General features: G+C 41.8%; 1 protein-coding gene across 1 annotated transcript in view; it reads right to left on the bottom strand.

Moving 5' to 3' along the window:
- Positions 1-27,782, bottom strand: part of LOC137369779 (piezo-type mechanosensitive ion channel component 2-like) — a 1,207,705-nt gene that overhangs the window by 58,642 nt on the left and 1,121,281 nt on the right. Inside the window, exons 46-50 of the mRNA XM_068031235.1 lie at positions 22,066-22,280; positions 21,676-21,834; positions 18,030-18,177; positions 16,202-16,390; positions 15,311-15,403 (exon numbers count right to left, since the gene is read on the bottom strand). Of these exons, the coding sequence (XP_067887336.1) occupies positions 15,311-15,403; positions 16,202-16,390; positions 18,030-18,177; positions 21,676-21,834; positions 22,066-22,280 (804 nt within the window). The remainder of the gene's footprint in view (positions 1-15,310; positions 15,404-16,201; positions 16,391-18,029; positions 18,178-21,675; positions 21,835-22,065; positions 22,281-27,782) is intronic.

The raw sequence follows: 27,782 nt of genomic DNA, 5'->3' as shown, positions 1-27,782 counted from the left end.
CCCCAAGTCTTTGTCCATGTATATTACACACACATTCATTTTTACGTTATGTACAACCCCATCTCCCCCAAATTCAATCTGTCAGGAGGCTTCACGACTCTCTCTGATCGTGTTCCTATCAGACTCGGAAGATCAGTTATTTTTCTCTGACTTGGATGACCTCCATTGTGGTTTGTAGTATCCGGTTTTCTCTGACCATCAGGAGCAACATCTGGTTCATCCAGAAATATGACTGATAGATATCTTTGAGGAATAAGAATAAGGTTTTTCCTATTTCATCTCACAGTACTTTCTGGAGAATGTACTAAATAAGATCTCTGATGAGTTTCATCTCACTGGATAATCACTCAATCTCTGCCTTGGTCTCGTATCTATACCTTTTGCCCATCCGTCAACTTGGGTGGGTTTCTGGTACGATATCTCCAGGAGAGGAATCTGGAGGGGGATGATCCAGTTGTCGTTGTCCATGTGGGAATCAATGACATAGCTAGATCTAATGATGTTCCGCTTAGAGAATTTGAGGAGTTAGGGTCCAAACTAAAACGCAGAACATCAAAGGTAATCATCTCCAGATTGTTACCTGAGCCACGCGCAAATTGGCACTGGGTCAAGCAGATTAGAGAACTAAACGCGTGGCTCAAAGAGTGGTGTGGGAAGAAGGGGTTTCGATTCTTGGAGCACTGGCATCAGTACTCAGGGAAGAGGGAGCTATTCTGTTGGGATGGGCTTCAATTGAACCAGGATGTAACCAGTGTCCTGGCCAATCGCATAACTACGGCTGTGGACAGGGCTTTAAATTAACAGAGGTGGGTGGGGGGAGGGTTTGGGTAAAGGAAGATTTAGAAATCCAAAGAGAGAGGTCAAGGCATTGGAGCAGGATACTGATGTGGGTAACTCCAACAGAATGGGACAGGAAGGGATAGAGAATTTATCAAAAATTGTACATTGACAAATAAGGTAATTGCAGGGAATAGCGGTACGAAAATGAAATTGAAATTCCTTTATTAGAATGCACGAAGCATCTGTAATAAGATAGATGAACTAGTGGCACGAATAGAGATAAATGATCTAGATCTAATTGCCATTACTGAGACATGGTTACAAGGAGATCAAGGTTAGGAAATAAATATTCCAGGGTACACAATATTTCGGACAAACAGAATGGCAAAGGAGGAGGGGTAGCCTTGATAGTAAAGGATGGCATAAGGACATTAAGAAGGGATCTGGCCTCAGAAGATCATGAAGTAGAATCAGTTTGGGCGGAAATTAGGAATAGCAGGAGTCAGAAAACACTGGTGAGAGTAATTTGCAGGCCTCCTAACAGTAGTTATTGGACAGAACATTAAATGGGAAATTATTGGCGCATACAAAAAAGGTAATGTATTAATTGTGGCGGACTTTGATCTGCATATAGACTGCGACAATCAAATTGGCAACAGCGGTCTAGAAGATGAATTTGTAAAATGCTTGTGTGACAATTTTTTGGAGCAATACGTTGTAGAACTGACTAGGGATAAAGCTATCTTAGATCTTGTATTGTGTAATGAAGCAGGGTTAGTAAGCAATGTCATAGTAAAAGATCCACTGGGAAATAGTGATCACAATTTTTTTAAAATTCATTCATGGGATGTAGGCGTCACTGGCCAGGCCAGCATTTATTGCCCATCCCTAATTGCTCTTGAGAAGGTGGTGATGAGCTGCCTTCTTGAACCGCTGCAGTCCATTTGGGGTAGGTATACCCACAGTGCTGTTAGGAATGGAGTTCCAGGATTTTGATACCATTGAACTTCATGTTAAGTTTGAAAGTGACACATTTGAATCAAAAAGAAGAATCTTAAATTTAAAGCCAATTATAAAGGTATGAGGGGAGAATTGACTAAGGTTAATTGGGTAAATAGACTGGAACGTATGGCAGTAAATGAACAGTGGGAAACATTTAAAGAAACAATTCGAAAGTACAAAGTACGAAAGTACATTCTGTTCAAAAACAAAAACCCGTCCAGAAAGACCCATCCATGGTTCACTCAGGAAGTTAAGGAGAGCATTAGACTAAAAGAAGAGGCTTACAATGTTGCAAAAAATAGTAAGTCTGAGGATTGGGAGTGTTTTAGAAACCAGCAAAGGGCCACCAAAAAGTTGATAAAAAAGGTATAAATCGAATGAGAGTAAACTAGCCAGCAATATAAAAACAGATTGTAAGAGCTTTTATAAGTACATAAAAAGGAAGAGAGTAGCTAAAGTAGATGTTGGTCCCTTAGAGGCAGAGACAGGAGAAATCATCATGGGGAACGAGGAAATGGCAGAGGCATTAAACAAATATTTTATATCCATCTTCACAGTAGAAGACACAAGTTCCATACCAGAAATAGGCAGTAACCTAGGGGCTAAAAAGTGAAGAAATTAAGGATATTAATATCAGTCGAGAAAAAGTATTAGAGGAACTTGAGGGACTAAAATCTGACAAGTCACCAGGACCAGATGGCCTACATCCTAGGGTTCTAAAAGAGATAGCTGCAGAGATCGTGGATGTGCTGGCTATGATTTTCCAGAATTCCTTAGAATCAGGAATGGTCCCGTCAGATTGGAAGTTGGAAAATATTACCTCACTTTTCAAGAAAGGAGGTAGAGAGAAAACAAGGAACTACAGGCCAGTTAGCCTAACATTAGTCATTGGGAAGATGCCGGAAACTATTATGAAGGAAGTCTTAACATTGCACTTGGAAAAGCATAGTATGATTAGAACAAGTCAGCATGGTTTTACTAAAGGAGATCCTGTTTGACATTTCATTAGTTTTTTGAGGATGTAACTAGTAGGGTAGATAAAGGGGAACCAGTAGATATAGTATACGTGGATTTTCAAAAGGCACATAAAAGATTAACAGGCAAGATAAGGGCTCATTGTGTTGGGGGTAATATATTAGCATGGATAGATGATTGGTTAACAGACAGGAAGCAGAGTGTGGGCATAAATGGGGCATTTTCAAGTCAGCAGGCAGTGAATATTGGGGTGGCGCAAGGACCAGTGCTGGGGTCTCAGCTATTTACACTCTATAGTAATGATTTGGATGATGAGGCAGAGAGTAATGTATCTAAGTTTGCTGATGATACAAAGCTCAGTGGAAAGGTAAGCTGCGGGGAGGATGTAGAGAGGCTGCAAAGAGATATAGACAGGTTAAGTGAATGGGCAACAAGATGGAGTATCATATAGGGAAGTGTGAAGTTGTTCACTTCGGACGTAAAAATAGAAAAGCAGAATATTTTTTTAAAAGGTGTGAAACTGGTAAGTGTTGCTGTTCAGAGAGACTTGGGGGTAGTCGTACAAGGCACACACAAAGTTAACATGCAGGTGCAGCAGGCTATTAGAAAGGCAAATGGCATGTTGGCCTTTATTGCACGGGGATTGGAATACAGGAATAAAGAAGTCTTAATAAAATTGTACAGGGCTTTGGTGAGACTGCACCTGGAATACTATGTGCAGTTTTGTCTCCACATTTATGAAAGGATATACTTGCACTGGAGGCAGTGCAGCGAAGATTTACTAAATTGGTCCCTGGGATGAGGGGTTGTCCTGTGATGAGAGGCTGGTTAAATTGGGCCTATATTCGCTGGAGTTTAGAGGAATGAGAAGTGATCTAATTGAGACATACAAGATTCTGAAAGAGTTTGAGAGGGTAGAAGCTGAGAGATTGTTCCCACTGATCAGGGAATCTAGAACATAGGGACACAGTCTCAGGATAAGGGGTCAATCAATCAGGACTGAGATGAGGAGAAATTACTTCACTTAAAGGATAGTGAATCTTTGGAATTCTCCACCCCAGAGGGTTGTGGATGCTCCATCATTGAATGCATTTAAGGCTGGGATAGATAGATTTTTGGTCTCACAGGGAATCAAGGGATTGGGGAGCAGGCAGGAAAGTGGAATTGAAGCCCAAAATCAGCCATGATCATATTGAATGCGGAGCAGGCTCGATGAGCCATATGGTCTACTTCTGCTCCATTTCTTGTGTTCTTGTATTCTTATTTTAATTCTGAGCTTGTTGTTTCCTTTAAGACTTCTCTCTGTCTTGAACTCTCTGATATTCCTGGACTTCTAGCCCTGGAAGTAGTTTTGTAGTAAGATAGGAAATTGAGTTTTGAGATTCCTCCCCATCAACAGCTCTGACAGTGCTAATCCACATAGCAATGGAGTGCAGATTGAAAATATTTGTTTTTTCTTCAACAACGCTTTAATAGTTCTGACTCCTCTTTCTGCTTCACCATTAGATTGAGGATATCTCGGGGAACTTGTAAAATGTACTAATCCACATTTTCCCACAGATTGTGTGAAGTATTCATTTGCAAATTGGGGTCCATTATCTGAGACAACTTTGTCAGGAATGCCATGTGTTGCAAAGATCTCCTGTAAAACTCTAATAACAGATTCAGCAGTTGTTGTATACAACTTTTTCACTTTAATCTATCTTGAAAAATAGTCAATCACTATCATGTAGGATTTCCCTTGGAACATAAAATCGATCCAATCCTAGACATTCTCACAGTCTGGTTGGAAATGGTGTCAATATAAGGGATTTCCTCTGGTCTGGTCTATGCACTGTGCATACCTGGCAATTAGAGATCATTTGTTCTACACCTCTGGATATCCGTGGCCACCAAACGGATGATTGAGCCCGTGCTCTGCATTTCGTGATACTGACGTGGCCCTGATATAACCTTTCCAAGAAATCTATCCAGAGTGTGACTGGAATCTGTTGTTGTACTGTTAATCTGTTGTGACTGTTATACAGCAAATCATCCACAATAGTGAAGTCCTTCCTCAGCTCAAAGAAAATTTTCATCACTTTACACATGAACATACGAAAATATGAACATACGGACTAGGAGCAGGAGCAGGCCACTCGGCCCCTCGAGCCCGCTCCGCCATTCAACAAGATCATGGTTGAACTGATTGTAACCTCAACTCCTGCCTACCCTGATAACTTTCCACCCCTTTGCTTATCAAAAATCTATCTACCTCTGCCTTAAAAATATTCAAAGACTCTGTTTCCACTGCCTTTTGAGGAAGAGTTCCAAAGACTCACGATCCACTGAGCAAAAAAATTTCTCCTCATCTCTGTCTTAAATGGCCGACCCCTTATTTTTAAATAGTGACCCCTGGTTCTAGATTCTCCCACAAGGGGGAACATCCTTTCCACATCCACCTGATCAAGAACCCTCAGGATCTTATGTTTCAATCAAGTCACCTCTTACTCCTCTAAATTCCAGAGGATACAAGCCTAGCCTGTCCACCTTTTCCTCATAAGACAATCCATCCATTCCAGGTATTATTCAAGTAAACCTTCTCCGAATTGCTTCCAATGCATTTACATCCTTCCTTAAATAAGGAGATCAGTTCTGTACAGTTCTCCTGATGTGGTCTCACCAATGCCCTGTATAACTGAAGCATAACCTCCCTACTCTTGACTGTAAAAGTTTCTATAGGTATGTGAAGAGAAAAAGATTGGTGAAGGCAAATGTCTTACAGTCAGAAACAGGGGTATTTATTATGGGGAATAAAGAAATGGCTGACCAACTAAATGCATACTTTGGTTCTGTCTTCACAAAGGAGGACACAAATATCATACCAGAAATGTTGGGGAACACATGGCTTAGTGAGAGAGAGGAACTGAAGGAAATCAGTATTAGTAGAGAAATGGTGTTAGGGAAATTGATGGGATTGAAGGCCGATAAATCCCCAGGGCCTGATGGTATGCATCCCAGAGTACTTAAGGAAGTGCCCCTAGAAATAGTGGATGCATTGGTGGTCATCTTCCAAGATTCTAGAGACGCTGGAACAGTTCCTACAGATTGGAGGGTAGCCAATGTAACCCCACTATTTAAAAAGGGAGGTCGAGAGAAAGCAGGGAATTATAGACCAGTGACGTCGGTGGTGGGGAAAATTCTAGAGTCCACTATCAAAGATTTTATAGTAGAGCACTTAGAGAACAGTGGTAGTATCGGACAGAGTCAGCATGGATTTACCCAAGGGAAATCATGCTTGACAAATCTACTAGAATTCTTTGAGGATGTAACTAGTAGAGTTGATGAGGGGGAGCCAGTGGATGTGGTTTATTTGGACTTTCAGAAGGCTTTTGACAAAGTCCCACATAAGAGATTAGCGTGTAAAATTAAAGCGCATGGGATTGGGGGTAGTGTATTGCGATGGATAGAAAATTGGTTGGCAGACAGGAAACAAAGAGTAGTGATAAATGGGTCTTTTTCCGAATGGCAGGCAGTGACTAATGGGGTATCGCATGGATTGGTGATAGGACCTCAGCTATTCACAATATATATTAATGATTTAGATGAGGGAAACAAATGTAATATTTCCAAATTTGCAGATGACACAAAACTTGGTACGAGGGTGAGTTGTGAGTAGGATGCAGAGAGGCTTCAGGGTGATTTGGACAAGTTGAGTGAGTGGGCTAATGCAAGGCAGATGCGGTATAATGTGGATAAATGTGAGGTTATACACTTTGGTAGCAAAAACAGGAAGGCTGACTATTATCTGAACGCTATAAACCGAGAAAGGGGAATATGCAGCAAGACCTGGGTGTTCTCGTACACCAGTCGCTGAAGGTAAGCATGCAGGGCCAACAGGCGGTAAAAAAGGCAAATGGTATGTTGGCCTTCATAGCGAGAGGATTCGAGTACAGGAGCAAGGATATCTTGCTGCAATTATACAGGGCCTTGGTGAGACCACACCTGGAATATTGCGTGCAGTTTTGGTCTCTTTATCTGAGGAAGGATGTTCTTGCTATAGAGGGAGTTTACCAGACTGATTCCTGGGATGATGGGACTGACGTATGAGGAGAGATTGAGTCGGTCAGGATTATATTCGCTGGAGTTCAGAAGAGTGAGGGGGGATCTCATAGAAACCTATAAAATTCTAATAGAACTTGACAAGGTAGATGCAGGAAGGATGTTCCCAATGGTGGGGGAGTCTAGAACCAGGGGTCATAGTCTAAGGATACAGGGTAAACATTACAGGACTGAGATGAGGAGAAATTTCTTCACCCAGAGAGTGGTGAGCCTGTGGAATTTGCTACCACAGAAAGCAGTTGAGGCCAAATCATTGTATGTTTTCAAGAAGGAGTTCGATATAGCTTTTGGGTCTAAAGGGATCAAAGGGTAAGAGGCGAAAGCGGGAACAGATTACTGAGTTGGATGAACAGCCATGTTCATAATGAATGGCGGAGCAGGTTCAAAGGGCCGAATGACCCACTCCTGCTCCTATTTTCTATGTTTCTGTGTTTCTATGTTTTCAATTCCCCTCACAATAAACAACAACATTCTATTAGCTTTCCTAATTACTTGCTGAACCTGCATAAGAACCTTTTGTGATTCATGCACTAGGACACCCAGATCCCTTTGCATCTCAGAGCTCTGCAATTTCTCAACATTTAGATATGCTTCTTTTTTATTCTTCCTGCCAAAATGGACAATTTTACTTCCAATATTATACTTCATTTGCCCTCTCACTCAACCTATCTATATCCCTTTGAAGCCTCCTTATGTCCTCTTCACAACTTACTTTTCTACCTATCATCAGCAAATTTAGCAACCTTATCTTCAGTCCCTTCATCCAAGTCATTTATATAAATTGCAAAAAGTCAAGTGCCCATACTGATCCCTGTGGTACACCACCCGTTACATCTTGCCAAACAGAACATGACCAATTTCTGCCTACTCTCTGTTTCCTGTTAGTTAGTCAATCTTCTATCTATGCCAATATGTTACCCCCTACACCATGAGCTTTTATTTTCCACAATAATCTTTGATGTGGCACCTTATCAAATGCCTTCTGGAATACCACTGTGGCCAACCTTGTGTACAATATTGGCGTATTCGGATGCATTCCTCATCTCACTTCTGAGCCTGATGAATTTCTTGGGGTTTTTGTGTAGTTGCTGGCTATTGAGACGCAGTGTACTCTGAGTATGACTCAATTTTGTCAAGGAAATTAACATTCTGTTGTGTAGGACGGTCAACAATAGCTCTGGATGAAGCATCTGAGGAAGATTACATCTTGCCTTGTACATACACTGTTTCATACGTGAATCTCATTCCCCTCAGAATCTGTATTCTCAGAGTTACTTTTCATACAGTAAGGAAACTAAGTTTGTGGTCTGTCTCAATTACAACTTTTAGGTCAATAATATAAGCTGAGAACTTTTCGCCAGCCCATGTGACTGCGAGAGCTTCTTTCTCTATGACAGTGTACCTCGTCTCCATGTCAGATAATGCTTGTGATGCATAGTAATTCAGCCTTCGACAACCATCTGACTGTTCTTGAAAAAGGACTGCCCCTAGCCCTGTAGATGAGGCATCTGCTGAATTGTGGTTGGAAGTGAAGGGTTATAATGCACTAAGATCTCTAACAAAACCTGCATTTCTTTGATCCTTCAAAATGCCTGCCCTTGATGTGCATCCCAACACCATGCTTGATCTTTCTTTAAGGGATCAGTAACTTGCACTGGATTGGGCAGAACATTTGCCAACTGATTAACCATTCCAAGGAAACGTTGAAGATCTTGGACAGAAGTAGGAATTGGGAATTCAGTGATTGCTCTTGTCTTTTGCGGGTATGCAATTAAGCCCTTGCTACTAACAATGTGTCCTCAGAAACGAATAGATGTTCTTGAGAATTTACAATTTTCATTAAGTGTCAGGCCTTTTCCTTGCCAAAAGCCACCATTCGTGTTGAGTTTCGTGAACATAACACTTTTGGATAACTTTGCCAAGCTTTCATCTACTGAGGACATTGGATGAAATTCCCTCGCGACAGCCTTTTTAAGCTGAGGTGGATCTACACAAATGTGAAGAGTATCGTTTGGCTTTGGAACCAGAACCATTCCCAAACACCACTCTGTTGGTTTTGTGACAGAATAAATATGACTCCCATCCTGGTCATCTCTTCTAGCTGTATTTGGACTTGCTTCAGCAATGGGTGTGGTATCTTACTAGGCATAAAGAGACATATCGGTTTAGAATCTTCTCTCAATGTAGTGCTGTATTCGGTCTTCAGTCTTCCTAGACCCGAAAATAGTTTTGGAAAGTCAGCTTGAAAGTGGCTTAGATTCTTGTTGCTTGATTTCATCCACTTTTTTGATAAGATGAAGATCTAAAACACGCTATAATAAAAGCAAAATACTGCGGATGCTGGAAATCTGAAATAAAAACAAGAAATGCTGGAATCACTCAGCAGGTGATTCCTGCTGAGTGATTGGAATCACTCAGCAGGTGATTCCTGCTGAGTGATTCCAGCATTTCTTGTTTTTATTATCTAAAACACGCTCTTCTGCTGAAAAATGAAAATTCTTGATTTTGTATACATACAGTGTTTCCATTATCTGCTTTCCCTTGTAATGCAGTGTTGCCTGTAGCTTTCCCTTGATTTTCAATTCAACCCCTCCTGGACCAAGTAACTGGGTGTCTGTTGGTTGCAAGCAATGATAGCCACAGTTTGTTCTCTGACAAAACTTTGACGCTTGCTCCAGTGTCTAATTTAAAGTAGGCAATATGTCCACTGACAAACATCTCCTGTCCAGATTGCATGGTTAGGGTCATTGATCTACCCAAGAAAAATTTCTGATTGATCCTTCAATGGAGCTTGTTCCACTTCATTGCCCGCTCTTTGCATGAAGACATTTTGTCTGGAATCTTTAAAAGTAGAGGTCTTTTCCCAAAATGGCCCAGCTTCTTACAGTTAAAGCATTCTACTTTATTTGCTGGACACAGTTCGTGCCCGTGTGTCTTTTTGGCACCACAGCGCTGGCAGGGTTTCATACCGCCTTGCACCATCCCCCCTGGAATGTACCTTCTTGTCTGGAGATTGTTTTTCAGTCCTGGGATTCAGAAAATGTACAATCATCGGAGTTTTACTGACCCAAGGATTTTCTTCCCCCCCTCAACCAACCTTTGCTTGTTGGACAATCTGTATCGTCTTCTCCAGGATGAGGTCTTCTTTTGACTGTAATCGATCTGACAGAGGTTCATCTGCAATGCCTACAACTATGTGGTCCTTATCAATTCTGTCTTCAGTTCTCCAAACTCACATCCTTCAGCCAGTCTATACAAATCGTTAATGAAAGTATCCACTGATTCACCCGGTTTCTGGACCCTTCTATTAAACTTGGCCCTTTCTAAGATCTTATTACTTCTTAAATTAACATATTTATCGAAAGACTTGTAAAACATCATCAAACTTATCGGAAGCCTCATTGATGCCCTGCCTTGCAATCATATAGAGTCATGGAGAGATACAGCACTGAAACAGGCCCTTCGGCCCACTGAGTCTGTGCCGACCAACAACCACCCATTTATACTAATCCTACATTAATCCCAGGATTAATCGACAGGATTGCAGCTGCCTGCAATGAATTTGGCCTAAACATCAGCATCAAGAAAATGAACATCATGGGACAGGAAGTCAGAAATGCTCCATCCATCAATAACAGCGACCACGTTCTGGAAGTGGTTCAAGAGTTCACCTACCTAGGCTGAACTATCACCAGTAACCTGTCTCTCGATGCAGAAATCAACAAACGCATGGGAAAGGCTTCCACTGCTATGTCCAGACTGGCCAAGAGAGTGTGGGAAAATGGCGCACTGACACGTAAGACAAATGTCAGAGTGTATCAAGCCTGTGGCCTCAGTACCTTGCTCTGCGGCAGCGAGGCCTGGACAACGTATGTCAGCCAAGAGCGAGGTCGCAATTCATTCCATCTTCGCTGCCTCCAGAGAATCCTTGGCATCAGGTGGCAGGATCGTATCTCCAACACAGAAGTCCTTGAGGCGGCCAACATCCCCAGCATGTACACCCTACTGAGCCAGTGGCGCTTGAGATGGCTTGGCCATGTGAGCCGCATGGAAGATGGCAGGATCCCCAAGGACACATTGTACAGCGAGCTTGTCACTGGTATCAGACCCACCAGCCGTCCATGTCTCCGCTTTAAAGACATCTGCAAGCGCGACATGAAGTCCTGTGACATTGATCACAAGTCATGGGAGTCAGTTGCCTGTGATCGCCAGAGCTGGCGGACAACCATAAAGGCGGGGCTAAAGTGGAGAAAATGGAGAAAAGTCTGAAAAAAAATCTTTAGACAACTTACTCATTTTTATGTGGATATTCCTAAACGTGACAAAATGGTTGACAGTCGAGGTAAATTCTGGCGGACAGCCATAAAGGCGGGGCTAAAGTGTGGCGAGTCGAAGAGACTTAGCAGTTGGCAGGAAAAAAGACAGAAGCACAAGGGGACAGCCAACTGTGTAACAGCTCCAGCAACCAATTTTATCTGCAGCACCTGTGGAAGAGTCTGTCACTCTAGAATTGGCCTTTATAGCCACTCCAGTTGCTGCTTCACAAACTACTGACCACTTCCAGGCGCTTACCCATTGTCTCTCGAGACAAGGAGGCCAAAGAAGAAGAAGACATTAATCCCATGTTCCCTACCACATCCCCACCATTCTCCTACCACCTACCTACACTAGGGACAATTTACAATGGCCAATTTACCTATCAACCTGCAAGTCTTTGGCTGTGGGAGGAAACCGGAGCACCCGGCGGAAACCTACGCGGTCACAGGGAGAACGTGCAAACTCCGCACAGGCAGTACCCAGAACCGAACCCGGGTCACTGGAGCTGTGAGGCTGTGGTGCTAACCACTGCCCAGAATCATATCTTTCAGCTAACATCTCGGGGTCCCCCATCACTTTCCCTGGACATGTCCTGTTCCACCCTGAGGATAACCCCACCAAGGGTGGAGGAACAGTAATTCTCGAGCAGGTGATCATGACACTGGGATTCCTGAGTATTTATTCCAGACATCATGAATTCTCATGGCATCAGGTCAAACAAGGCCAAGGAAGCCATCTGCTGATCACCACCTACCATGACCCCTCAACTGACAAATTAATACTTTTCCAAGTTGAATCACTTAGAGGAAGCACCTAGGGAAACAAGGGCATGGTGGGTGTGTGACTTGAATATGCACCAACAAGAGTGGTTTCCACCGCTGTTCAATCTGTTTGAATCCTGAAGGACATTGCAGCCAAACTAGACCTCTATCTGATGGTGAAGGAACCAACATCAGGGTGTAATCTGCTGGATCTCACTAAACTAGCTGCTGCTGACCAGTCTGCCCATGATAGCACTGGTAGGAATAACCGCCACAAAGTCCTTTTGAAGGCAAAGTCGCATCTCCTTGACATCAAGCTCAATGAGAAAAGTTCATATCACAGCTATTGTACCTATTAAGTATAGCAAAGTGTTTACTTGTTCAGCTTTAAACTTGCTGGGCTGCTGGGAAGCTATTCTGTATCTTAAAAATCTTCTCCCCCCCCTCCCCCCCAGAGACCAACTCTGAATCTGGTTAGGTCCTTCCAAATTCTCAAACCTTTCTGGCATTGTTTATTTTGGATAAATATCATTCCTAAACTCTGTAGGTCATTTTCTTTCTTTGATAAATTTTTGTTCTCGCTATGTCCCCACTTTTCTGAGGTTTCTTGCTCTTTTCAGAGGTTTCTTGTGCTTTTCCCTCGTGATCTGCTTGAGTAATGGCCACCGACTTCAGATTGACCTTTGAGAGGATTCGGCTTTTCCCCGTTTTGCCTGCCCTGTTCGCCGTTAGACAATGTTTCTACCCTTTTCTAAAGGTTGGTCGGTTCTGTGACTCGATGCCTGTGATCCCTGGACTTGGATTTCACTCTCAGACCACCACGCTTTGGTGGTGCAGCCTGAATGCCTGTGCGGCTGACTCACCGATTCTCCGTGTCTTTTTGTTGTCTATGGTGCAGCCTCGCCACGAAATCTGCAGTCTTTTGGCACTAGTTTACCAAGTTAGGCTTCTTAAAATCTTTTGGGTGTGTTCACCTTTGCCACCATGTTGTATATTGTTGCTAGTATTTCAGTTGCTAGGTTGAGCTTGGTTGACAGATCTTGGAGTCGTCGTAAAACTATACAGTAGCTCATTTATTATATTTACATGGACTATATACACTTTTCATAAGTCTGTCTAGCTCTTACTCCACTTGATTCTTCTTGCTTCTCCCAAGTCATTATCACAGTGAGAGGTGTTACTTTCACTGTCCCAAACATTAACCCTTTCAGACTCTTTTACTACAAAAGTGACATTGGATCGTGATGCTGACATTATCCTGTCCCTTCCGGGTTTTACCCAGATGGGCTTGAAGGCTAGAAGGGAACTTCCATGGAGCTGTCAGGATGGTATAAGAAAACAAGCAAATAAGTCTGGGTACTGCCTGTGTGGAGTTTGTAAGTTCTCCCTGTGTCTGCGTGGGTTTTCTCCAGGTGCTCCGGTTTCCTCCCACAAGCCAAAAGACTTGCAGGTTGGTAGGTAAATTGGCCATTATAAATTGCCCCTAGTATAGGTAGGTGGTAGGGAAATATAGGGACAGGTGGGGATGTTTGGTAGGAATATGGGATTAGTGTAGGATTAGTATAGATGGGTGGTTGATGGTCGGCACAGACTCGGTGGGCCGAAGGGCCTGTTTCAGTGCTGTATCTCTAAACTAAACTAAGTATCTCTTAAAGCCTGCATGCTAGCTTTATCAGCCAGCGGACCTATTTCCCAAGGTGGCAGCAACTCTCCAGGGTCAGCTAGGTGAATGCACAGCAGGGATTACGTCTTCAGTGAAAGTGACAGAATGGGAGGCCTTTGATCAATGAAATTGAAGAGCTCCCGCCATGACTGTGCTGCTTACGGTACTTCTTCTCAGAGAGTGCTTTCACTGCCTGACAGATGATTGCCGACTTCCTTGAAGTCACTTCACCAGTCTTGCACTTCACTCACCTTCAGCTGCACTTCCCTACTGCCAGCCTTCACCATGGCATGGGAGCAGCTTATGCAGCTCTACACTGCCCCTCTGATGAAGAACAAGAGCACCAACATCAATACCAGCAGCAGCAGGAGCAACACAGCAACAGCACCAGCTGCCTTTTCCTCAGCCACATGCTGTTCCACAGGGCGGAGGGGATGGACACAGAGGTCCAACTCAAAGGAGATGACCCCCAATACAGGGTCCACAGGCAGAGGATCAGGTCTCTCAACACGTTTAAGCACCAATGTTTCAGAAGGCTCAGATTTTCATGGCAGGTCATTGCAGACATCTGCAGCCTCTTGGAACAAGACCTCCTTCCCATTGGGGAGGTAGGCACACATTTCAGTGACTGTCAGGTGCCTGTCACTGGAGAGACACCCTCGGGTCTCTGCCTCTCCCCAAGTTTGTACGCTCTCTTCTTCTACAAGGAGAAAAAGCAGAGAGTTATGAGTGCTAGAAATGGCTTAGAAATAGTGTAGATAAAAGGGAAAGACAACATTTGTGGAGGGTGACTGTGAAGCATGGATGTGAGAGGGCAAGAGGCTAAGGGCAAGTGTGAGTGTTGGCTGTTCAGAAGGGGATGTGAGGCGCTTGGACTCAGAGCAATGAATGGAGCTGCAAAGTGTTTTGTTCTGAGGAGTGCTGCATAGGAAAATGCTTGGAAAGTCAGAGTGTGGGGCTTGGCACTGAAAGTGCTGTGTCACTCACTTTTCCTGCCCTCCTAAGGGCCTTGATCCCTGGTAAACTGGTTGGAGGGACCACACTTCTGCTGCTAACTTCCTCAACCACTCCCATGCACTTCTGCTTGTTTGGAGAGATGGGCCTCTTCCTCCCATCCTTGGGAAAGATAACCTCACTGCAGTCACTCAGATCACACAGCAGGACCTCCAGGTAAAAGTTAGAGAAGCGAGGAGCAGCCTTTCCAGGTCTCCTCTCTATTCATGTGGGCTCCCGACCCACTACAGGTCTCGCTGTTTCAGTGGGGACTAAGAGTTGAAAATTCCACCCAATGTTTCCACTCCTGATCCAATGACCCATGCTGGAAAGTGTGTCAGTGTCAATGTCATTTGAGGACAGGTTTAGACTCAGCTGTGATGCCTATCATAGTTGAATATGCTGTACTCACACAAGTACAATAACCATTTGGCAAAATATCAGATGACTTACAGCAAAAGTTAAATCTTACAGAAGCTCTGGGGAGAAAACTGGGGGTGGGCCAACAATTCTGGAGGTCGATTTCATCTTAATATCCTGGGTGGTAACCTGGTCTAGCAGATTGTCTGCTCAGTTTTTATTCCATTTATTTCAATAGATTGAAAATTGGGTGAGTTTAGCAATAGGTGGCTAATCTCCTCTGTTAAATTAGCAGACAAAAATCTAGCCTTCAGTTTTCACACAGCACATAAATGGTGATGATGCAGAAAGTACTTACAGGATGATCGACAAATTGCTTTAAAAGCTTGTCGAACTGGCTTTGATCAAAATCTTGCAGCTGCTTCTGCTGGGAACTCATTGTAAAGATAGGCTTGAGGAAAAGAAACATAGATTTGAATGATTTGAATGTATTAAAAATGCACCACACAAGAGACTCACAGGAGAGAAATACAGTGGGTGGTGATTTTTGCCTTTAGGTAAAAAATACAGTTTGGGAACAACTCTTATAGAGAGCTACCTGGAGTCTACAGGACAAAAACAGGCCACCTGGGCCATGCTGGAGTTCATGCTGCACATGAGCCTCCTCCTGTCCTCTTATTTTAACCCCCAAATATCTGCCCACAACTTGCTGTTTATTCACCCCTATATAAAGGGGGATTGTATTATGTTTCCAGAGGCAGTTTAGCATCCCTTGAAGCAAGCAGCTTCCACTGGAATTACCTGCTTCCCCAGTTCAGCAGCCATCTGAGCTTCCTCCCTATTGGCACAGTTATTCCATATCAATGTGTTCAGAATGGTACTTTTATTTTAGTAACAGTTATAATAGACACCTTTTAACTTTCTCCCGTTGGAACTCAAGGGAAAACTGCAAGTTAAAATTAGTTTTGTGACAAAGGAGATTTGAATTGGACTTAATTTCCCTCCCCCTCAACATTACTGTTGGTATTTAGCTTGCTTTTCTTCACACTTATGAGATAAATTATTAAAATGGATCCAACTGAAAATTGTTACAAGTCTGAAAGTTATTTGTATGGAGAAGAAAATTAACATTGCACATTTTACTTCGTTTCCCACTGAATAAAGTCATGAAAGCAAACAAAATTATAAAAGATTTCTTGTTTACTCTGATGTGAAATTTGTCTTAGGAAGGATACAGCATTTATTTTACCTGATAACCTCCAATGGTTATTGTAACGGAAACATCCAAAGGTTTGTTTGTCACACCAGCAACAGATTTGATCAAGGACATGAAGAGAAGTGGGAACCACACAATGCATATTAACAAGAAGACGATAAGGCCACCCATGCCATATTTTACAACCTTCTTCTTCTTCTGCCCACGTGGCTGAGGGTATCTCTGTAATGAAACCCAAACAAAGGTAAACAAGCAGATCATTAAACAGGAAATCTGGGAGCCATTTTGCTTGGAACCTTAAAAGGAATGGGCCAGGCACCTGTCATAAACAAGCCATGCAAATCCAGATGATATCAACAGTATCAAACGTGAAATCGTCAACCACGCTCACAGTTTCACACGGGCAGAAGCTTACAAAAACTCTTCATAATTCAGCATTAATTGGCTGCCAATCTCATTCAGGAAGGTCCCTGGATGGTTGTTGCAGGAAATAGAAAGAAACTGTTACAGTTTTGCAATAGGGGTGCTCTTTTGAGGATGGGCTGAGCTTTGTTGTTGGGACTGTGTAGAGGGAACTTTACATTGCATCCACCACAAGGTGGCCTCAGAAATGTTAGGCTAGTAAGGAGAAGAACAGTTAATTAAAGTTCCTACCTACTCCCGGTCACTCGGGTGACTCCTGTTGGAAAGTCCACGGCCGAAAATTGGTCTTCACTTGTAGTGTGGAATGAATGCATAACAAATTGGCAGCATGTGTTACATGGTGCATGATTTACTTTCCCATTGAAGTCAATAGAAATGAAAATTGAGTGTCTGGTAAAAGGGGCTGCTGATTCACTATGAGTGCATTTCATGCTATTGGCAAAAAGCAATTTCAACCCTTAGTGTGTGGATAACAGTGAGAATACTCGATCTTGGTATAGTTGGTGCTGATGTTGGATACCATAAATAGGAAGGATTCCATTATTCAGCACTGAAGTGTTACTGTGTCATATGGCTCAGTTGGCACACTCTTGCCTCTAAGTCTCAAGGTTCTGGATTCAAGTCCCATTCCAGGGCTTGAGCACAAAAATCAAGGTTGACACTTCAGTGCAGTACTGAGGGAATTCTGCACAACTGGAGATGGGCTGTCTTTTGGATGAGACGCTAAACCAAGGCTTCATCTGCCTGTTGGGTGGATGCAAAAGATCCGATGGCAGTATTTTGAAGAAGAGAAGGTAAGTTATCCCCAGTGTCCTGAGCAATATTTATCCCTCAATCAGCAGCATAATAACAGATTATCTGGTCATTATCACATTGCTGTTTGTGGGAGTTTGCTGTGTGCAAATTGGCTGCCGTGTTTCCTACACTACACTTCAAAAGTATTTCATTGGTTGTAAAGTGGTTTGAGGCATCCAGTGGTTGTGAAAAGCACTATATAAATGCAAGTCTTTCTTTCTTTAATATCCCTCACCTGAGAAGCATTTAAAAAGTATTAAAACAAATAAATTAATCTAAAATAGGTCTGCAGGATTGATTTTATATAACTTTTGATCTGTTGAACCACAGAATGGTTCATCCCCCCTCATCCAGCTAACCACCATGGAGACATGACTACACAGATCCTGAGGCGCATATACCACTATGCTAGTATATACATTGTGTCAATGACTGTCTTGCAAATGCGAAATAAGAAAAATATGCAACTGTACCAATGTGTAAACCAACACAAAACTTGAGAAAAATAATAATAAAGAATATTTAGAGAATGTTCCAGAAAACCATTAGTAAATAAAAGAGTAAGTGTCTCCCTTCATCAAAAATAGAACTGCAGACGTTATTAGGTTAGGATTCAGCTGTGAATTATACGTTTTGTTCCTACCTTCTCAGATTCACGCCAGCACTTCAGAATAAAAATATGGGCGTAAATGTCCTCTATACAGATCCAACTTGAGAGACTAAGGGTTGTGTCTGTCCAGACCCAGTCCATCACTGCTCTGAGCTCAGTCAGGAACGGAACTAGTCGGAATCTAGGGAGACCACGTTATAATCAGAACTCAGCAGGTGTGTGGCACTGGATAATTTATATAATTTCATTGATACCACAAGCATGTTTACATCACCCAGAAATCTCATTTGTGTGCTAAGTTTGTGCTGTCAATAGTTCTGACAAGGATGACTGTTAGAACGCTACAAGGTGGCCTCAGCAATGTTAGGTTAGTAAGGAGAAGAACAGTTAACTAAACTCCTGGTCCTGGGAGCATGTTTTACATGGTGCATGATTTATTTTCCCATTGAAGTCAATAGAAAAGCAAATTGAGTGTGTGGTGAAAGGTGCTGCTGATTCACTATGAGTGCATTTCGTGCTATTGGCAAAAACCAATTTCAACCCTTAGTGTGTAGATGATAGTGAGAATAGGGTTCAAATGTGATAGGCTGCTCAATGGTGCAATATCACCTCTTACCCTTTAGGGTCACAAATGAAAAATGGTCACTTGGATGAGATACCAGAGATTGATCTGTTATTGTGGAACAATACACTATACCAGGGGTCGGCAACATGTCTGTACATGGACACCAGTGTCCGTGGTAAAAGATTTTGGTGTCCGTGACCGGTAATTTCAGGGATGAGAAATTTCCCATTGACTTTTTCTTCCTAACTAGTCCAACTTTTAAAAAATTGCAGCTGCCACTTTCACATTGACAGGTGCTTCCAATTCAGACAAGTTTGAGCTTTCCCGGCGGGTTCAGATTTCTTTTAAAAGCCCGCCGAAACGCCCGAATTTGAAAGAGAGGGGGTGCCAGAGAGACAGAGAGAGAGACAGAGACAGAGACAGAGAGAGACAGAGAGAGAGAGAGAGAGGAAGAGAGAAAAGGGGTAGGGAGAGAGGGAGGTGACAGGGAGAGAGGGAGGTGACACGGGAGGAATCACAATGAGGGGGAACACAGACAGAGAGAGACAGAGAGAGAAAGAGCAAAAGAGACAGAGAGAGAGAGAGAGAGGAGGGAGAGAGAGGGAGATCAAAATCACTCCTGACAGATGTACATCTATCTGGAATACTCTGCATCGCTACAAGTGTGTGTGCAAACATTGACTACTTGTGCAAGCAAAAAAATGCCAGGTATCTGACTAAATCACTATCCAAGGTAGTGAAGAGAAAGTAAGTCAATAAATTAGTCTTCTTATTTAAAGCTTCTTGACAAAATGTACTTTTGTTGTTTTGATTAATGATAAGATAAATTTTTAATGCCTTTATCTTTCTGAAATTGTCTCACTAGCCCCCAATGTAAGACAAAAATTGTAATGTGGCCCCCACGTTAAAAGTTTGGACACCCCTCCTTCAAGTCTTTAACCTTGTGTTTTAAAATAACCTAGCAGCTATGTAGCCGCTACCTAGCAGCTAAGTATGTCAAAGATCAGTAACTGCAATATGCATCATTTACTATCCAATTTGAAGGCAGATAACCTGAGTGGCCAATGTCATTTGAAAGTTGTATCATATAATTACATTATGTTAAAAGTGCACCTTTGCTAACAGGGAATAGATTTGGCTTGGACGTAAATTGGTTAGTCTGGAGTACAATCTTACAGATAGTGACTAAACATTTTGTAACTGAATAATACATGCAGTTACAACAGCTTAACCTTTTGCAGAAAAGCTTTTTGTTAATAATTATCTTGTCAGAGCTGAATCGGAATCGACAGTGATAGACTGAGATATAGACATAAGTGAATTGAAGATAATTGCTTTATTAGAGGAATTGAAGAGCACTCTTTATTTGTAATTGTGTTTTTCCAATTTTGACCCTAGCTTTGGTGAGCATATGACATTTTGTCCATGACAGATTCTGTTGTTTATGTATTTTAGAATCCAGGACCTGGTTTCACAGCCTGTCAAGATGAATAAACTAGTCTTGGCTCCCTACCATTAATCCCTCTGTCCCTCTCTGCTTTTCTGTTTTACATGACTCTTCTGAAGTACTATCTGCTTCACCCTATAAAAATCTCCTGATTTGGAGATCACTGCCCTTTTGTTGGCTGCCCTGTCTTCAGATACATATTACAAGCAGATGGAGAAGTTGCACAAACAGAGACCTCCATGAGTTAAATTGTCTTGTGACAACAGCAGTGTGAAAAATGTTCTGTCTTCCTACTGCTTCCACTTAATGACCACAATCCTCTCTTTGAATTTCATGGTTTATTGGGTGAATTTGCACTCCGAACATGGTATGAACCCACAGAGGTCATCCAATAAGGCCCATCTACCACCCCGTGACATGATGTAACTATCTTTATTCTGTCAACAAAAGTAATTCACATTGGCATTGCATACTATTTTGCCTGCTAGCTAGCTAGTACAGTTATGCAGCTTTCCATTGATGCTTGTATGCTTAGCTACTTTATTTATAGGGACAAATGTGTTTTGATGGCATTAGATTGGCTATACACTTTATATGCAGCTTAATTGCTCCCATGTCCGTGGCTGAGTCAATAATTTTGTCAAATGTCCATGGTGCAGCATGTCACTGCACTACATAGAACTGCACAGAATATTAATTAATTCTACAAATACACTAGCTCAAGTCAGTGTTAGCATCTCATTAACATTAACACATTTCCATGTGTTTAAATAGGTCTTTTGTTTTTTTCATTATAAATCTACACATTTTCACTGATAGACAGTTGCGTAATGACATCTCTTCTAATTTTTACTCCTCCAATGGGAAGAAACTATAAATTTTGGCAATAAAAACAGAAAGTGCTGGAAGTACTCAGCTGGTCTGGCTGCATCTGTGGAGAGAGAAACAGAGTTAAGGTCCATGACCTTTCATCAGAACTGGCAAAGGTTGCTTGCCATTTTAATTCATCACCCTGCTCCCATATCAACATTTCTGTCATTGGCCTGCTGCAGTGTTCCAGTGAACCTCAATGTAAGCTCGAGGAACAGTACCTCATCTTCCGATTCGGCACTCTACAGCCTTCTGGACTCAACATTCAATTCAACAATTTTAGAGGATGACTGCCTTTTCTATTTTATTTGTTAACCATGGACCTGTCTTAAACATGTTTTTCAGGTTGGACAGAGCTGTTCATTATTCTGCCATTAACACCTTCTCTAGAAAGCTTTGTCTTTTAATATAACTATTGTCTTTGTGTTTTAATATAACTATTAGCACTCCCTTTGCCTTTGTTTCATGACATCTTTGTCATTTAATCTCTCCTTCCTTCTGCCCCATCACACACCTTCCCTTTAGTTTTTCTTCCCCCTCCCCCTTTTCATTTGCTCAAAGCCTATTACATTTCCAACCTTTGGCAGTTCTGATGAAAGGTCACAGACCTGAAAAGTTAACTCTGTTTCTCTCTCCATAAATGCTGCCAGACCTGCTGAGTATTTCCAGCACTTTCTGTTTTTATTTCAGATTTCCAGCATCCACAGTATTTTGCTTTTCCTATAAATTTTGGCAAACGTTTAGTCAAATTGAGGTGTACAAATTGAGATATCATGTTTAAGAAAACATTCTCTTACCCTTGGAACAGGAACAAGTTGATATAGTTGTAGCTTTTTGTCAGAAAGTTACCAAGAACACGTGTCGGGTAACCACAACGTATCTGATATGCTGACAATCCAAAGTAAACACATTTAACAAAGTACCAAAGCTGTGCAACTTTGTTCTGGCTAAACTTTCTGTAAGACAATAACAAAAAGAAGTTGTTTTTGGAGTTCTATGCCAACAAAAAACAAATACACCAACTGTATTTAAAGATGTAGGGCTTTAATGACTGATAATGGTGGAAGAATACACTAAGAGTTTGTCAGATATTATTACCAACAGTAATTCTGAGCTTACAGTTAAATAACTGAGTAGTTTCCCTCCCCTTCAAATTTCCATTTAGTTACAATAAAATAAGTCCTTACCGCTCTGTCACTCTTGGTAAGATAAAGAACATCCAGAAGTGAATTCCAAAAACAAGGATGACTTGAAAGACAACTTTCCCTAAGACTGTCTTTCTGAGATAGAGTGCTCGATCCACCACCATTGTTCCAAACTGAATTATCAACATCACCAAAAATGCCTCTGGCACTTGATCCTCTGACAAAGAGGATGTGATATCGGCAGCTGCTGAATGTTTCTGTAGAAGTTAAAGCAGTCATCACTGAGCTACTGTCTTCAAACGTGCAGTTTTTTTGATCAACTGGATCTCTGGGTTGCATAGAAACCCAACACCAACTATAAGAGTTTTCAAACCAAACTACTGAGAAATCCACATAAAAAGAGTTTTCCTTTGATTGACGTGGACTTCACACTCTGCATAGGAACCATAAAATACCTAGCTAGGCCCAAATAACTTAGGTACAAGCCATGTATTAACGACTTCTAAGTGTATATTGGGGTATTACTGGCGCTTAGTAGCTATGAGTACTTGGCTCATCAGTAGTTGAAGCTTCAAACTGCTTATACACCTAGGTCTACCATACTTTTGTGGCTGCAGATTATCTGGCACTTGGCTGAGTGGGAGGACTCCTAGCCCTGAGCGACAGGTTTACAATTCTAGGTCCTATTAATAAACCAGGATGACTGGTCCACCAACAATATCTTGCTGGAGCCTCCTTGGCTCAGGTACTGAATTTTTAAAAAACTGCAAGAGATGATTAGCTCGATTTGAAATTCCCAGGTTAATTTGAAGCAAATTTGACCCCCAAGGTGACATTGGTGGACAGTCACTAGATTGGCATTAGACCACTGACAACTGTGGGTTTTAGCCTTTGCCAGATGGATGACAAGCACCTGGAACCACCATAATGTGTGATTGCGGAGTACAGGATAGTCATACATCATACGTTATTGAACAATGATGTTACTAGTTGGGGTGTGGATTTTCAGCAGTAACTGCTTGCTTCTCGACAACCCAATCAAGGTGGGTGGATATTGAGTCCTGGCTATAGCGGTGCACCATTTGCCCAACTTCAGGTAGCGTTTTTCAGTTGTAGCTGTCCCAAGCCTCAGTTTCCTCATCAGCTATATGTATCAGTGTGAAATTGGAAATACACAGGACAGCTTGAGGCTTGACATTCTAGACTCCAAATCCAATGCTGTGTATTGTATCACCAAATGTTTAAGTCAGATTCTGATAAAAAAAAGGTCCTGGCAACAAGATCTACTAGCTGCTAAGCTGCTCCCCACCCGTCCTCCCCCGACCTAGTGTGCGGCATGACAGAACAGTGCATGCTAGAGCTTTCCCTTTCCCAGTTACCCTTTTTGTTACAAATCCACTTCATAACTTGGTTCTGGATCATGAACATGGGCTAAGAAAGGTTTTTTATTGCAAAATTAGGAGCTCTGGATCACTGAAGAAAACTATTTGGGCATAGGTCTAATATGCCAACATATTAACCTCCATTCGGATTTTACTGTCACTGAAGAGAGACAAGAAAGTTCACAGTACCTTTTGGTCCTTTTCATCAAGTCCCATGTTCTAGCTAAAGTTAATATTCGCCGGAACCCCTAGGTACCAATGCAAGTCAACAGTTGTGACAGACACCTAATGTATCTGCCATACAATACCGCCAAGATCTCCACTTGAGCTATGCAGAGTCTTAACACTGTACTTAGCTTTACACAAATATAAAACAAACTATATGTAGAAATCCAATGAATAACAATGATAGAATTTTATTATGCTAGTATTTGAATTCTATAATTTATGTTTGTGTATGAATTACATAATTATAGTATGCAAAGGCATTCTTTATGACAATAATCGCTGCATGGTTTCAACAGCAACACAGAAGGATAAGTCTTACAAGAAGCACAGACCTGCATCTTGCATAACTGAGATTGGCAGATCTCGAGCAACTAGTTCAAAATTATAGAAGACAGAATCTTTACAACGTTGTCTTTGGGAGAATCAAAAACACAAATCATTTATTTTAACATACAGGCAGCTATGTTGAATAAAAGTGATTTTCCTTATCACATTTCTATCTTACTTTAATATTTGTTCTCGTTAATATTCTAAATCAACCATTTCCAAGAAAGAAAGTATGAAAATAGGTTACCAATGCTAAGAGTTCTACTCTGTGATTCATCTCAATGAAAAATATATGTACAGAGACTGAAATAAATTTTTCATGGACAATTAGCATAGGATGAGAATATGTGATGACAATATTCAGAAGCCTTATGCAAAGGTAAAGACTAGAAGTAACTTTTTTGCCACAGGATAGTCTAGATAGGACAGAGAAAATGAGAAGTCAGTTAAGTTGTACCAACTAATACATTTGAAAAGAAGCTGGATCAATATATGTTGAAACAGTAAATTGAGTGCTATGTAAATATTAAAAGTACTCTGATTTTGTTTTCGGGCAGTAAGAAACTTAAGGGCAGAATTTACAATTGGAAATGTTCACATAAGAATGTGCATTTGTACTATTTTCCCATGTGCAACATTTATATGCAGTACTAACCCATTTTATCGTCTCGTGTTCCTGAAACTAGGGGATCAACAGATTCTGATGAAGGGGGATGAATTCCATAATGAAATAATGATGGAGAAAGTTGAGGGGCTCCAGACTTTACATTAATCACAAAACACTCCCTTATAGCTGGCGTTATCCTATCCAAGGCTACTCCAACTCAGGTAGCAGAGTAATCATTCATAGAATCATCGTATGGTTACAGCAAAGAAAGAGGCCATTTGGCCTGTTGTGTCCATGCCAGCTTCCAGCAAGAGCAACTCGGCTAATACCACTCCTCTGCCCTTTCCCTGTGGCCCTGCAAATTTTTTCTTTTCGAGTGCTTATCCAATCCCTTTTTGAAAGCCCCGATTGCATCTCCCGCCACTACACTCTTAGGTAGTCCATTCCAGATCCTAACCACTTGCTGCGTAAAAATGTATTTCCTTATGTCGCCGCTTGTTCTTTTGGCAACCACCTTAAATCGGTGTCCTCTGGTTCTCGACCCTTCTAACAATGGGAGCAGTTACTCTCTATCTACTTTGCTTAGTCATTTCATGATTTTAAACACTTCTGTCAAATCTCCTCTCAAATACCTCTTCTCTACAGAATGAAAGAATCATTACAGCACAGAAGAGGGCCATTTGGCCCATCGTGTCTGCACCGGCTCTTTGAAAGAGCAACTCCCTCAGTTCCATTCCCCTGCCTTCTCCCCATAATCCTGCACATTCTTCCTTTTCATATAACAGTCTAATTCCCTTTTGAATGCTTCAATTGAACCTGCCTCCACCATGTTCTCAGGCAGTGCATTCCAGACCTTAACCACTCGCTGCATGAAAAAGTTTTTCCTCATGTCACTTTTGCTTCTCTTACCAAATACTTTCAATCTGTGCCCTCTCATTCTCAATCCTTTCACGAGTGGGAACAGTTTCTTTCTATCTACGCTGTCCAGACGCCTCATGATTTTGAATACCTCTATCAAATCACCTCTCAGCCTTCTCTTCTACAAGGAAAACAGTTCTAACTTCTCCAATCTACCTTCATAACTGAAATTCCTCATCTCTGAAACCATTCTCGTGAATCTTTTCTGTAGCCCCTCCAATGCCCTCATGTCTTTCCTCAAGTGTGGCGCCCAGAACTGGATGTAATACTGCAAGTTCAACAAAATTTCCTTGCTCTTGTATTCTATGCCCCTATTAATAAAGCCTAGGATATTGTATGCTTTATTAACCGCGCTCTCAACCCTGTCCTGTCACCTTCAATGACTTATGCACGTATACACCTAGGTCCCTCTGCTCCTGCACCCCCTTTAGAATTGTACCCTTTATTCTATATTGTCGCTCCATCTTCTTCCTACCAAAATGAATCACTTCATATTTCTCTGCATTGAACCTCATCTGCCACTTGTCTGCCCATTCCACCAACTTGTCGATGTTCCTTTGAAGTTCTACACTATCCTCCTCACAGTTCACAATGCTTCCAAGTTTCGTATCTTCTGCAAACTTTGAAATTGTGCCTTGTACACCAAGGTCTGGGTCATTAGTATATATCAGGAAAAGCAAGGGTCCCAACACTGATCCCTGGGGAAGTCCACTACAAATCTTCCTCCAGCCCAAGAAACATCCATTAACCACTACTCTTTGTTTTCTCACTCAGCCAATTTTGTATCCATGTTGCTACTGTCCCTTTAATTCCATGAGCTACAAGTTTGCTCACAAGTCTGTTGTGTGGCACTGTATCAAACTCCTTTTGAAAGTCCATATACACTACATCAACAGCACTGCCCTCATCAACCCTCTTTGTTACCTCCTCAAAAAACTCCAGCCAGTTAGTTAAACATGATTTTCCCTTAAGAAATCCATGCTGGCTTTCCTTAATTAACTCACATTTGTCCATCTGACTGTGGATTTTGTCCCTAATTATTTTTTCTAGAAGCTTTCCCACCACTGAAGTTAAACTGACTGGCTTGTAGTTGCTGGGCTTATCTTACATCCTTTTTTGTAACGTTTGCAATTCTCCAGTCCTCTGGCAACACCCCCAAGTCTAAGGAAAACTGAAAAATTATGGCCAATGCCTCTGCGATTTCCACCCCTCACTTCCCTCAGTATCCTTGGATGCATCTCATTCGGTCCTGGTGCTTTATCCACTTTAGGTACAGGCAGCCTACCTAATACTTCTTCTTTATCAAATTTAAACCCCTCCAGTGTCTGACCTATGTCCTCTTTCAACATTGCCTGGGTTGCATCTTCCTTGGTAAAGACAGATGCAAAGTATTCACTTAATACCTCAGCTATGCCCTCTACCTCCATGTGTAAATCCCCTTTCTGGTCCCTAATCGGCCCCACTCCTCCTTTTACCACCCTTTTACTATTTATATGCCTATAGAAAACTTTAGGATTTCCTTTAATGCTAGCTGCCAGTCTCTTTTCATGCTGTCTTTGCTTCTCTTATTTGCTTTTTCACTTCCCCACTGGACCTTCTATATACAGCCTGGTTCTCAATAGTATTTTCTACCTGGCATCTATCATAAGCACACTTTTTCTTCTTTATCTTAATCGCTATCTCTTTTGTCATCCAGGAAGCTCTGGATTTGTTTGCCTTACTTTTCCCTTTCGAAGGAACATATCTTGACTGTGCCCAAACTATCTCTTCTTTGAAGGTAGCCCATTGTTTATCTACCTGTTTTCCTGCCAGTTTTTGACTCCAATTTATTTGCCCCAGCTCCATTCTTACCCCATTGAAGTTAGCCTTCCCCCAGTTAATTATTCTTACCCTGGATTGCTCTTTGTCCTTTTCGATAGTCAGCTTAAACCTTATGATACAATGATCACTATTCCCTAAATGGTCTCCTAATGATACTTGATCCACTTGGCCCACCTCATTCCCAAGAACCAGGTCTAGCAGTGCCTTCTTTCTCGTTGGACTAGCAACATACTGTTGTAGAACAATTTCCTGAACACACTCTAGGAACTCTTGCCCCTCACTGCCCTTTACACTACTATTATCCCAGTCTATGTTTGGATAATTAAAGGCCCCCATTAAACCCACCTTATAATTTTTGCACCTTTCTGTAATTTCCTTGCAAATTTGTTCCTCCACGTCCTTCCCACTAGCCAGTGGCCTATAGACAACACCGAGCAATATAACTGCACCTTTTTTGTTCCTTAGCTCTAGCCAAA

This window comes from Heterodontus francisci, chromosome 5 (assembly GCF_036365525.1).
Source record: "Heterodontus francisci isolate sHetFra1 chromosome 5, sHetFra1.hap1, whole genome shotgun sequence".
NCBI classification, from domain to species: domain Eukaryota; kingdom Metazoa; phylum Chordata; class Chondrichthyes; order Heterodontiformes; family Heterodontidae; genus Heterodontus; species Heterodontus francisci.
This window is presented reverse-complemented; position numbering and strand designations above follow the sequence as displayed.